Source organism: Coregonus lavaretus (assembly GCF_964263955.1).
Source record: "Coregonus lavaretus genome assembly, chromosome: 17".
Classification (NCBI taxonomy): Eukaryota; Metazoa; Chordata; class Actinopteri; order Salmoniformes; family Salmonidae; genus Coregonus; species Coregonus lavaretus.
The window spans coordinates 50,073,613-50,087,443 of record NC_140004.1 but is presented as its reverse complement, the minus strand read 5'-3'; the positions used below and the strand labels follow the sequence as shown (position 1 = coordinate 50,087,443).

General features: G+C 44.9%; 1 protein-coding gene across 1 annotated transcript in view; it reads right to left on the bottom strand.

The window, feature by feature from the left end:
• Positions 1-13,831, bottom strand: part of smarca2 (SWI/SNF related BAF chromatin remodeling complex subunit ATPase 2) — a gene marked incomplete at its 3' end in the record, with an annotated part of 187,846 nt that overhangs the window by 101,624 nt on the left and 72,391 nt on the right. Inside the window, exons 15-20 of the mRNA XM_084180431.1 lie at positions 6,417-6,570; positions 5,858-6,021; positions 2,288-2,354; positions 1,921-2,031; positions 1,334-1,576; positions 539-652 (exon numbers count right to left, since the gene is read on the bottom strand). Of these exons, the coding sequence (XP_084036557.1) occupies positions 539-652; positions 1,334-1,576; positions 1,921-2,031; positions 2,288-2,354; positions 5,858-6,021; positions 6,417-6,570 (853 nt within the window). The remainder of the gene's footprint in view (positions 1-538; positions 653-1,333; positions 1,577-1,920; positions 2,032-2,287; positions 2,355-5,857; positions 6,022-6,416; positions 6,571-13,831) is intronic.

Genomic DNA, 13,831 nt, shown 5'->3' with positions numbered 1-13,831 from the left:
ATGAACCAGACTTGTGGAGGTCTACAATTTATTTTCTGAGGTCTTGGCTGATTTCTTTTGATTTTCCCATGATGTCAAGCAAAGAGGCACTGAGTTTGAAGGTAGGCCTTGAAATACATCCACAGGTACACCTCCAATTGACTCAAATGATGTCAATTAGCCTATCAGAAGCTTCTAAAGCCATGACATCATTTTCTGGAATTTTCCAAGCTGTTTAAAGGCACAGTCCATTTAGTGTATGTAAACTTCTGACCCACTGGAATTGTGATACAGTGAATTATAAGTGAAATAATCTGTCTGTAAACAATTGTTGGAAAAATTACTTGTGTCATGCACAAAGTAGATGTCCTAACCGACTTGCCAAAACTATAGTTTGTTAACAAGAAATTTGTGGAGAGGTTGAAAAACTAGTTTTAAAGTGTATGTAAACTTCCAAATTCAACTGTATGTGGTTTGTATACATCAAGTATCATCCAGTATCAAGTATCTGTGGTTTACATACTGTAAAGTATCTATAGTATAATATAAGCCCTCTCACCTTCTCTGGAAGCTGGGACTCCACCTCCTTCTTGAGTCGTCTCAGCAGGAAGGGGCGGAGCACCTTGTGGAGACGGCGGATAATCAGGATGGTCTCTTCCTCATTCAAGTCCACCTGGGGACCAATCAGGATCATCCATTAACTTAATCTACTAACAAGCTAGTTACTACTGTAATTACTCATGTAGTTATTCTAGGGTTGATGAACTGTTGTGTGGTCAAGGACAAAGGTTACCACAGGCCCGTCTGACTGAATATGGCCCAGGTCAAAGGTTACCACAGGCCCGTCTGACTGAATATGGCCCAAAGTGCTGATTTGTGGTTAGTATCTCTCATCTCCAAATCTTTTCACCACTTTCAGTTCCATTTATTTAATTATTGCCGTTTCAAAGCTGGGCAGAAGTTCCCTCTTGAAAACATAAGAGATACATTTCACAGTGGCGCATATTACATATTATTTCACAAGAGGAGTGTAGAGAAACGATGAATGCAGATAGGTTTCATCATAGTAAAAGTTGTATTTCACAGGAAGATGAATCAGAACAACTCTGCAGTTAGAACGTTCCACCATCTACTGTACTGCCATATTATTATCTATAGTTATTCACATGGTGATCGCTGCAGTCTGCACCTTTCTGTCATTGAATTCAAATCTTTCATTTATAGAGATTTAGAAACATTGGTAATGCAGGCTTACACCTACCTTTGCTAGGTTATTGATGCATTTTATGTATGTTTTGGACTGTGTTTGTCACCTAACTTTACCTTGTAAAGTAGATATGCATTTGACACTCACCCTCTCCCCGGTCATGGCGAAGGGGGCGTTGAACCACTGTTCGAAGGTGTTGCAGGACTTGAAGATGGTAGGCAGCAGGAAGTTGAGCAGGGCCCAGAGCTCCGGCAGCTTGTTCTGCAGTGGCGTACCCGTCAAGAGGAGGCGCCGTGGGGCCACATAGTGGGTGTTCAACACCTGGGTCAGCTTACAGTGGTGGTTCTTCATACGGTGACCCTCGTCAACTATCATGTACTTCCAACGGATCTGGGAAGGGGGGATGGTGTGTGTGTATAGAAGGTGTGGGGGGATAGAAGGTAAAGTGGGTTTTAGTGCATCAGTGGCTTTGGGCTAAGCACCTGACCCTCCTGTGGAGCCACATGTAGAGGGTTAGGGAGGAGAGGAGAGGGGGGAGAGGGGAGGAGAGGAGAGGGGGGAGAGGGGCAGAGAAGGGGGAGAGGGGCAGAGGGGCAGAGGAGAAGGGGGAGAGGGGCAGAGAAGGAGAGGGAAAGAGAGGAGGACAGTATCTCTGGGATAGAGGAGGGGGTAAGATGAGAGTGAAGGACGCAGAGGGGTAAGAGGGAGAGAAAGAAAGGATATTTCCGTCCTACCTTGGCCAGGATCTGTTTGTCCTTAATGATGTACTCGTAGGTGGTGAGAAGGACGTTGAACTTCCCGCTGCGGAGCTGAGCCACCAGGCCTCGTCTCATAGCAGGGGTCCCCTGTAACACAGACACACAGCAGAGTCAGACAGACAGAGGACAGAAGTTATGTCCCAATTATCCTTCCTTCCTCCCAGTCTGCAGTGTTCACTGATTTGAAAGGAAAGCCATTGCCTTCACCAATCCAGTGCATTTAGATTTGTGGGAACTAATGAACGAGTGCACACTTGAGCAGAAGGGAGATATTTTTGGGACGCTGCAGAACGCTACCTGTGGAGTGGAAGAAGAAAGGACTGATGAATATGATGTCTCTCACCTTGTAGGCAATCTTCACAACGGACGGAGACCATTTATCCAGCTCATAGACCCAGTTGGACAGAGTCCTGGAGGACAGAGAGATCAGAGAAGAATATATCATATACACTCTGAAATGTAGGAACGATTAAGGCTGGGATGTTAGAAACACATCACACTACTCTACATAATCAACATTCTCCTCACACCACACCACACCACACCACACCACACCACACCACACCACAACACACCACAACACACCACAACACACCACACCACAACACAGTGAACTGAAGAATACTTATTTTCCACCATAATTTGCAAATAAATTCATAGAAAATCCTACAATGTGATTTTCTGGATTTTTTTCTTCTCATTTTGTCTGTCATAGTTGACGTGTACCTATGATGAAAATTACAGGCCTCTCTCATCTTTTTAAGTGGGAGAACTTGCACAATTGGTGGCTGACTAAATACTTTTTTCCCCCACTGTATATTAGCCATTTCTGAGACTCAGTTAGATAATTCCGTTGATGATACAGCAGTAGCAATACAAGGATATATCATCTACAGAAGGAACATAAATGCCTATTGGGGAGGTGCTGCTGTATATGTTCAGAGACATATTCCTGTAGCTGCAGGTTCACCTGCCTCATTTAAAGCTTCTTCTTTTGGGGCGCTGCTATAGGGCCACCAAGCGGTAACAGTCAGTATCTGGATAATATGTGTGCAATGCTTGATAATGTGTGTGATGTTAGCAGAAAGGTTTATTTTCTGGGTGACCTGAATATAGACTGGTTTTCATCAAGCTGTACACTCAAGAGGAAGCTGCTCACTGTAACCAGTGCCTGTAATCTGGTTCAGGTTATTAATCAACCTACCAGGGTGTTTATAAACAGTACATGGACTATAGCGCCTTCGGAAAGTATTCAGACCCCTTGACTTTTTCCACTTTGATACTTTACAGCCTTATTCGAAAATGATTAAATAAATAAAAATCCTCTGCAATCTACACACAATACCCCATAATGACAAAGCGAAAACAGGTTTGTAGAAAAACCAAAAATACCTTATTTACTTAAGTATTCAGACCCTTTGTTATGAGACTCGAAATTGAGCTCAGGTGCATCAAATTCCATTGAACTTGATTGGAGTCCTCCTGTGGTAAATTCAATTGATTGGACATGATTTGGAAAGGTACACACCTGTCTATATAATGTCCCACAGTTGACAGTGTATGTCAGAGCAAAAACCAAGCCATGAGGTCAAAGGAATTGTCCGTAGAGCTCTGAGACAGGATTGTGTCGAGGCACAGATCTGGGGAAGGCTACCAACAAATGTCTGCAGCATTGAAGGTCCCCAAGAACACAGTGGCCTCCATCATTCTTAAATGGAAGAAGTTTGGATCCACCAAGACTCTTCCTAGAGCTGGCCGCCCGGCCAAACTGAGAAATCGGGGGAGAAAGCCTTGGTCAGGGAGGTGACCAAGAACCCGATGGTCACCTTCCAACAGGACAACGACCCTAAGCACACAGCCAAGACAACGCAGGAGTGGCTTCGGGACAAGTCTTTGAATGTCCTTGCGTGGCCCAGCCAGAGCCCAGACTTCAACCCGATCGAATATCTCTGAAGAGACCTGAAAATAGCTGTGCAGCGACGCTCCCCATCCAACCTGACAGAGCTTGAGAGGATCTGCAGAGAAGAAAGGGAGAAACTCCCCAAATATAGGTGTGCCAAGCTTGTAGCGTCATACCCAAGAACACTCAATGCTGTAATCGCTGCCAAAGGTGCTTCAACAAAGTACTGAGTGAATGAAATTATGGGCAGAAAGACTAATTGAACTTCATCTGTGATTGAATCAGATGGCTCATTTATAACAAAACCTTTTGAGGTTGCCAATTACTTGAATGACTATTAATTGGCAAAGTGGGCAAACTCAGGCATGAAGTGCCAACAACAAGCTGTGAGTCATCATATTAATGCATAAAATACCTAATAATGAAATAAAATCATTGTAATTTAGAATTATGTCAAGTTAATGTGGGTGAGGTTGAAAAAATATTGTTGTCCATCAATAATGAGAAACCTCCTGGCATTGACAACTCAGACGGAAACTACAGAGGATGGTAGCTGATCAATAATGAGAAACCTCCTGGCATTGACAACTCAGACGGAAACTACAGAGGATGGTAGCTGATCAATAATGAGAAACCTCCTGGCATTGACAACTCAGACGGAAACTACAGAGGATGGTAGCTGATCAATAATGAGAAACCTCCTGGCATTGACAACTTAGATGGAAAGCTACTGAGGATGGTAGCTGACTCTATAGCCACTCCTATCTGTCATATCTTTCATCTGATTCTGGAGAAACATGTTTGTCCTCAGGCTTGGAGGGAAGCCAAAGTCATTCCTCTACCCAAGAATGGTAAAGCACCCTTTAATGGTTCTAACATCCGAACAATCAGCTTGCTGCCGATTCTTAGCAAACTTTTGGATTGTTTGACCAGATATAATGATATTTCTCTGTAAACAAATTAACAACAGACTTTCAGCATGCTTATAGAGAAGGGCAGTCAGCATGTACTGCACTGACACAAATGACTGATGATTGGTTGAAAGACATTTATAATAAGATGATTGTGGGAGCTGTACTGTTAGATTTCAGTGCAGCCTTTGATATTATTGACCATAACCTGTTGTTGAGAAAACGTGTTTTATGGCTTTTCAACTTCTGCCATATCGTGGATTCAGAGCTATCTATCTAATAGAACTCAGAGGGTTTTCTTTAATAGAAGCTTCAAACATGTAAAGTGAGGTGGACCGCAGGGCAGCTCTCTAGGCCCTCTACTCTTTTCTATTTTTACCAATGACCTGCCACTGGCATTAAACAAAGCCTGTGTGTCCACGTATGCTGATGATTCAACCATATACGAGTCAGCAACCACAGCTAGTGAGATCTCAGCAGGGGTCAGTGGTCAGGGTTATAATAGGGAGGTAACATAGGATAGTGGAACGATGATGAGGTAGGGTCAGGGGTCAGTGGTCAGGGTTATAATAGGGAGGTAACATACGATAGTGGAACGATGATGAGGTAGGGTCAGGGGTCAGGGTTATAATAGGGAGGTAACATAGGATAGTGGAACGATGATGAGGTAGGGTCAGGGGTCAGTGGTCAGGGTTATAATAGGGAGGTAACATACGATAGTGGAACGATGATGAGGTAGGGTCAGGGGTCAGGGTTATAATAGGGAGGTAACATAGGATAGTGGAACGATGATGAGGTAGGGTCAGGGGTCAGTGGTCAGGGTTATAATAGGGAGGTAACATAGGATAGTGGAACGATGATGAGGTAGGGTCAGGGGTCAGTGGTCAGGGTTATAATAGGGAGGTAACATAGGATAGTGGAACGATGATGAGGTAGGGTCAGGGGTCAGTGGTCAGGGTTATAATAGGGAGGTAACATAGGATAGTGGAACGATGATGAGGTAGGGTCAGGGGTCAGGGGTATAATAGGGAGGTAACATACGATAGTGGAACGATGATGAGGTAGGGTCAGGGGTCAGGGTTATAATAGGGAGGTAACATACGATAGTGGAACGATGATGAGGTAGGGTCCGTTGAGTCTCTTGTGTTCCATGAGGTATGTAATGAGGGCGATGGTCTGGATGGTCTTTCCCAGCCCCATCTCATCAGCCAGGATACCATTCAGATTATTGTTGTACAGAGACACCATCCACTCCAGACCCTGCACCTGAAACACACAGAGGAGAAGAAGTTAACACTCCCTCCACTCCAGACCCTGCACCTGAAACACACAGAGGAGAAGGGAACAAGTAATTCGACCCACACCACAAACAAACAAAATCCCACTGCAGCCCATGGACCTGAGGAGGAACAGGGAAATAGCCGTGTTGTTTTGTTGTGGGTTAGGTTCTCGGTCATGATCAGTACTATACAGGACAGATTTCTACCTGGTAGTGTTTGAGTTACTTTTACCTGGTAGTGTTTGAGTTACTTTTACCTGGTAGTGTTTGAGCTAGTTTTACCTGGTAGTGTTTGAGTTACTTTTACCTGGTCGTGTTTGAGCTAGATTTACCCAGTAGTGTTTGAGTTACTTTTACCTGGTCGTGTTTGAGCTAGTTTTACCTGGTAGTGTTTGAGCATGCCGTTGATGAGCAGCGAAGACTGTTTGTCGACCCTCTCAATGATGGCGTGAGCCACTCCATAGTACGACTGCTGGAAGATGGTCAGTTCAGTCTCTGGCACCGTGTACTCATCGTCAACATCCTGCTTTGCAGACCTGAGATACATAAAACATATGTTAATGAACCTATTTAAAACACCCACAAGAGCGGAAATTCACTTTCTTTCAGCTGAAAGACAATGCCTATAGCTTACCCATAAGGTTGCACAACGATTTTAGTCTAAGTCGTTTTTTTGTTGTCAAACTATGATATATTTGCAGTTAAAGTGGGAAATCCACATGATATGATGTGCTAATACTTTTCAGTCTTCGTTTCTTTTCAGGGCTGACAACTGACAGCTGGCTAATCTTTTGAATATGGTGTAGCATAACAGATAACATTAGCTAGCTGGATAAGGTTAGCATGCTAGCCATCTACACTGACAGCTGGATAAGGTTAGCATGCTAGCCATCTACACTGACAGCTGGAGAAGGTTAGCATGCTAGCCATCTACACTGACAGCTGGATAAGGTTAGCATGCTAGCCATCTACACTGACAGCTGGATAAGGTTAGCATGCTAGCCATCTACACTGACAGCTGGATAAGGTTAGCATGCTAGCCATCTACACTGACAGCTGGATAAGGTTAGCATGCTAGCCATCTACACTGACAGCTGGATAAGGTTAGCATGCTAGCCATCTACACTGACAGCTGGATAAGGTTAGCATGCTAGCCATCTACACTGACAGCTGGATAAGGTTAGCATGCTAGCCATCTACACTGACAGCTGGCTAAGGTTAGCATGCTAGCCATCTACACTGACAGCTGGGTAAGGTTAGCATGCTAGCCATCTACACTGACAGCTGGGTAAGGTTAGCATGCTAGCCATCTACACTGACAGCTGGATAAGGTTAGCATGCTAGCCAGCTGTCAGTGCCCTACTTGTTGTAATTCATCCACTCCATGTGGAAATCACCACAACGTTCCCGCCCCCAACGTTCCCGCCCCCAACGTTCCCACCCCCAACGTTCCCACCCCCAATGTTCCCGCCCCCAATTCCTGAATCTGTATTAGCAGCCTACTTCATTCTTTGGAGGTGGAACCTAAACGAGAATTTCCACTATAGGACAGGAATTATGTGGAAATACAGTGGTTCCATACCAACAGTGGTTCCATACCAACAGTGGTTCCATACTAACAGTGGTTCCATACCAACAGTGGTTCCATACCAACAGTGGTTCCATACCAACAGTGGTTCCATACCAACAGTGGTTCCATACTAACAGTGGTTCCATACTAACAGTGGTTCCATACCAACAGTGGTTCCATACCAACAGTGGTTCCATACCAACAGTGGTTCCATACCAACAGTGGTTCCATACTAACAGTGGTTCCATACTAACAGTGGTTCCATACTAACAGTGGTTCCATACCAACAGTGGTTCCATACTAACAGTGGTTCCATACCAACAGTGGTTCCATACTAACAGTGGTTCCATACTAACAGTGGTTCCATACCAACAGTGGTTCCATACCAACAGTGGTTCCATACCAACAGTGGTTCCATACCAACAGCGGTTCCATACCAACAGCGGTTCCATACCAACAGCGGTTCCATACCAACAGCGGTTCCATACTAACAGCGGTTCCATACCAACAGCGGTTCCATACCAACAGCGGTTCCATACCAACAGCGGTTCCATACTAACAGCGGTTCCATACCAACAGCGGTTCCATACTAACAGCGGTTCCATACTAACAGCGGTTCCATACCAACAGCGGTTCCATACCAACAGCGGTTCCATACCAACAGCGGTTCCATACCAACAGCGGTTCCATACCAACAGCGGTTCCATACCAACAGCGGTTCCATACCAACAGTGGTTCCATACCAACAGTGGTTCCATACCAACAGTGGTGGTTCCATACCAACAGTGGTTCCATACCAACAGTGGTTCCATACCAACAGTGGTTCCATACTAACAGTGGTTCCATACCAACAGTGGTTCCATACCAACAGTGGTTCCATACCAACAGTGGTTCCATACCAACAGTGGTTCCATACTAACAGTGGTTCCATACCAACAGTGGTTCCATACTAACAGTGGTTCCATACTAACAGTGGTTCCATACCAACAGTGGTTCCATACCAACAGTGGTTCCATACTAACAGTGGTTCCATACCAACAGTGGTTCCATACCAACAGTGGTTCCATACTAACAGTGGTTCCATACTAACAGTGGTTCCATACCAACAGTGGTTCCATACTAACAGTGGTTCCATACCAACAGTGGTTCCATACCAACAGTGGTTCCATACCAACAGTGGTTCCATACCAACAGTGGTTCCATACCAACAGTGGTTCCATACCAACAGTGGTTCCATACCAACAGCGGTTCCATACCAACAGCGGTTCCATACCAACAGCGGTTCCATACCAACAGCGGTTCCATACCAACAGCGGTTCCATACCAACAGCGGTTCCATACCAACAGCGGTTCCATACCAACAGCGGTTCCATACCAACAGCGGTTCCATACTAACAGCGGTTCCATACTAACAGTGGTTCCATACTAACAGTGGTTCCATACCAACAGTGGTTCCATACCAACAGTGGTTCCATACCAACAGTGGTTCCATACCAACAGTGGTTCCATACTAACAGTGGTTCCATACTAACAGTGGTTCCATACTAACAGTGGTTCCATACTAACAGTGGTTCCATACCAACAGTGGTTCCATACCAACAGTGGTTCCATACCAACAGTGGTTCCATACCAACAGTGGTTCCATACCAACAGCGGTTCCATACCAACAGCGGTTCCATACCAACAGCGGTTCCATACTAACAGCGGTTCCATACCAACAGCGGTTCCATACCAACAGCGGTTCCATACTAACAGCGGTTCCATACTAACAGCGGTTCCATACCAACAGCGGTTCCATACTAACAGCGGTTCCATACTAACAGCGGTTCCATACTAACAGCGGTTCCATACTAACAGCGGTTCCATACTAACAGCGGTTCCATACCAACAGCGGTTCCATACCAACAGCGGTTCCATACTAACAGTGGTTCCATACCAACAGTGGTTCCATACCAACAGTGGTTCCATACCAACAGTGGTTCCATACCAACAGTGGTGGTTCCATACCAACAGTGGTTCCATACCAACAGTGGTTCCATACCAACAGTGGTTCCATACTAACAGTGGTTCCATACCAACAGTGGTTCCATACCAACAGTGGTTCCATACCAACAGTGGTTCCATACCAACAGTGGTTCCATACTAACAGTGGTTCCATACCAACAGTGGTTCCATACCAACAGTGGTTCCATACCAACAGTGGTTCCATACTAACAGTGGTTCCATACCAACAGTGGTTCCATACCAACAGTGGTTCCATACTAACAGTGGTTCCATACTAACAGTGGTTCCATACCAACAGTGGTTCCATACTAACAGTGGTTCCATACCAACAGTGGTTCCATACTAACAGTGGTTCCATACCAACAGTGGTTCCATACCAACAGTGGTGGTTCCATACCAACAGTGGTTCCATACCAACAGTGGTTCCATACCAACAGTGGTTCCATACCAACAGTGGTTCCATACTAACAGTGGTTCCATACCAACAGTGGTTCCATACTAACAGTGGTTCCATACCAACAGTGGTTCCATACTAACAGTGGTTCCATACTAACAGTGGTTCCATACCAACAGTGGTTCCATACCAACAGTGGTTCCATACTAACAGTGGTTCCATACTAACAGTGGTTCCATACTAACAGTGGTTCCATACTAACAGTGGTTCCATACCAACAGTGGTTCCATACCAACAGTGGTTCCATACCAACAGTGGTTCCATACCAACAGTGGTTCCATACCAACAGTGGTTCCATACCAACAGCGGTTCCATACCAACAGCGGTTCCATACCAACAGCGGTTCCATACCAACAGCGGTTCCATACCAACAGCGGTTCCATACCAACAGCGGTTCCATACCAACAGCGGTTCCATACCAACAGCGGTTCCATACTAACAGCGGTTCCATACCAACAGCGGTTCCATACTAACAGCGGTTCCATACTAACAGCGGTTCCATACTAACAGCGGTTCCATACCAACAGCGGTTCCATACCAACAGCGGTTCCATACCAACAGCGGTTCCATACCAACAGCGGTTCCATACTAACAGTGGTTCCATACCAACAGTGGTTCCATACCAACAGTGGTTCCATACCAACAGTGGTTCCATACCAACAGTGGTGGTTCCATACCAACAGTGGTTCCATACCAACAGTGGTTCCATACCAACAGTGGTTCCATACTAACAGTGGTTCCATACCAACAGTGGTTCCATACCAACAGTGGTTCCATACCAACAGTGGTTCCATACCAACAGTGGTTCCATACTAACAGTGGTTCCATACCAACAGTGGTTCCATACCAACAGTGGTTCCATACCAACAGTGGTTCCATACTAACAGTGGTTCCATACCAACAGTGGTTCCATACCAACAGTGGTTCCATACTAACAGTGGTTCCATACTAACAGTGGTTCCATACTAACAGTGGTTCCATACCAACAGTGGTTCCATACTAACAGTGGTTCCATACCAACAGTGGTTCCATACTAACAGTGGTTCCATACCAACAGTGGTTCCATACCAACAGTGGTGGTTCCATACCAACAGTGGTTCCATACCAACAGTGGTTCCATACCAACAGTGGTTCCATACCAACAGTGGTTCCATACCAACAGTGGTTCCATACCAACAGTGGTTCCATACCAACAGTGGTTCCATACTAACAGTGGTTCCATACCAACAGTGGTTCCATACCAACAGTGGTTCCATACTAACAGTGGTTCCATACCAACAGTGGTTCCATACCAACAGTGGTTCCATACCAACAGTGGTTCCATACTAACAGTGGTTCCATACCAACAGTGGTTCCATACCAACAGTGGTTCCATACTAACAGTGGTTCCATACTAACAGTGGTTCCATACTAACAGTGGTTCCATACCAACAGTGGTTCCTTACTAACAGTGGTTCCATACCAACAGTGGTTCCATACTAACAGTGGTTCCATACCAACAGTGGTTCCATACCAACAGTGGTTCCATACCAACAGTGGTTCCATACCAACAGTGGTTCCATACCAACAGTGGTTCCATACCAACAGTGGTTCCATACCAACAGCGGTTCCATACCAACAGCGGTTCCATACCAACAGTGGTTCCATACTAACAGTGGTTCCATACCAACAGTGGTTCCATACTAACAGTGGTTCCATACCAACAGTGGTTCCATACTAACAGTGGTTCCATACCAACAGTGGTTCCATACTAACAGTGGTTCCATACCAACAGTGGTTCCATACTAACAGTGGTTCCATACCAACAGTGGTTCCATACCAACAGTGGTTCCATACTAACAGTGGTTCCATACTAACAGTGGTTCCATACTAACAGTGGTTCCATACCAACAGTGGTTCCATACCAACAGTGGTTCCATACCAACAGTGGTTCCATACTAACAGTGGTTCCATACTAAAATGTTTAAACACAAAGACGAGGCTGATGAAACGGATCACAACATTTAGCTTCAAAGTTGATAAACTATGAATAATTCACATTACAAGTACAGCAATGTGTTCACTCGTCTCGGCCATATGCGTGAATGTTTCAAAATGCTATTACGGGAGAACGCCGTTCTCAAACGTGCACTTGATGCCAGCGGTTTTTATAATGCGACAGAAATGGATATACAGCCTAATGGTAGAAACTTAGAAAGAGGGAATATCTGAAGATGCAACAACAGGATTGTGCCTTACTACCTTTGGACAGTAGAAGAAGAAATGCTGCTTTTAATATCAGGAAAAACCTTAAAGAATGTGCTTTTTTTCTATGGTGGGACTTTAGCTGTAGGCTATTAAAAGCAAGGTAAGATGTAAAACATTCAGGCTGGCTAGGCTTCGCATATGGAATTAGGTTATGGAAATGTAGAATATTAGAATATCATTCCAATGTTGGGCCAATAGGCCTATTAGAATGGACATCTGACTCTCTGCCAGCCTGTCTGCAGCCCGCTGAACCGGGGCTGAGGGAGCTGTTCAAAAAGGTCAATGCGACCATTCTTCAGCGACTGAGGCAGAGAAAGTGAAGGCTGGGGAACACGTGTTCTGTAATGTATATTGTTGTGTTATGTTGTTTAATGGGGCAGCTGGTGGTGGAATGTCTCTAACTTTTTACATTTTTTACATTTTTAGTCATTTAGCAGACGCTCTTATCCAGAGCGACTTACAGTTAGTGAGTGCATACATTATTATTTTTTCATACTGGCCCCCTGTGGGAATCGAACCCACAACCCTGGCGTTGCAAACGCCATGCTTTACCAATTGAGCTACATCCCTGCCGGCCATTCCCTCCCCTACCCTGGACGACGCTGGGCCAATTGCGCGCCGCCCCATGGGTCTCCCGGTCACGGCCGGCTACGACAGAGCCTGGATTCGAACCAGGATCTCTAGTGGCACAGCTAGCACTGCGATGCAGTGCCTTAGACCACTGCGCCACTCTGGAGACTGTGGCACATTAACTTCAGTTTATTCAGTAACCAGTTCACATTAACATTGTTCTCTCTTAGATATATTGTATACATGTGGTTAACATGTTCAATTAATACATTATAATTATTAATAATGTAAGTAAGCTTTTCACGGTAAGGTCTACACACACCTGTTGTATTCGGTGCATGTGACAAATAACATTTGATTTGATTTAATGGATGTTAGTCTGTTTTCATTAAGATGCAAAAAGGTTTTTTCTTAACAAATTAAGTTAATGTAATGTCTGTATCTGTCTCAGAAATACACCAATTACTTTAAATGCACTGCAAATGACCTAGACCCATGTTGGCATATCAAAACAAAAACAAAAAAACTGTATATACAATTTTGGGACGGTTGAAACTGCACTTCGGGACGGTGAGGCAAAAACTTAGTTGTGAGCCCTGTACACATCCTTCCTGTAGTCTATCAATCCATTCCACATCTGTATCCTATACATGACACAGGGGTGGCATATGCTGATATTGCCTAAGGTGGCAGCAGAACTGCTAGGACCGGGCCTGACCAACACAATCATTTGCCTCTAATTTACTTGTGTTTGCAGTGGACCTTGGCCTGCTCTAAGTGAGCCGCTGCTGTCGGGAAGTCAAAACTGTCCAACTCCTTGGAGCCGCTTGATGCACATCAGCCTCATTACTTTGTCCTCAAGAAGGAGCGATCTGGAGGCCATCTTTACTCTGTTTTGGAGAAAAAATCCTACATCCTATTATCCTACACCCCCAACACTAATGTCCAGCAG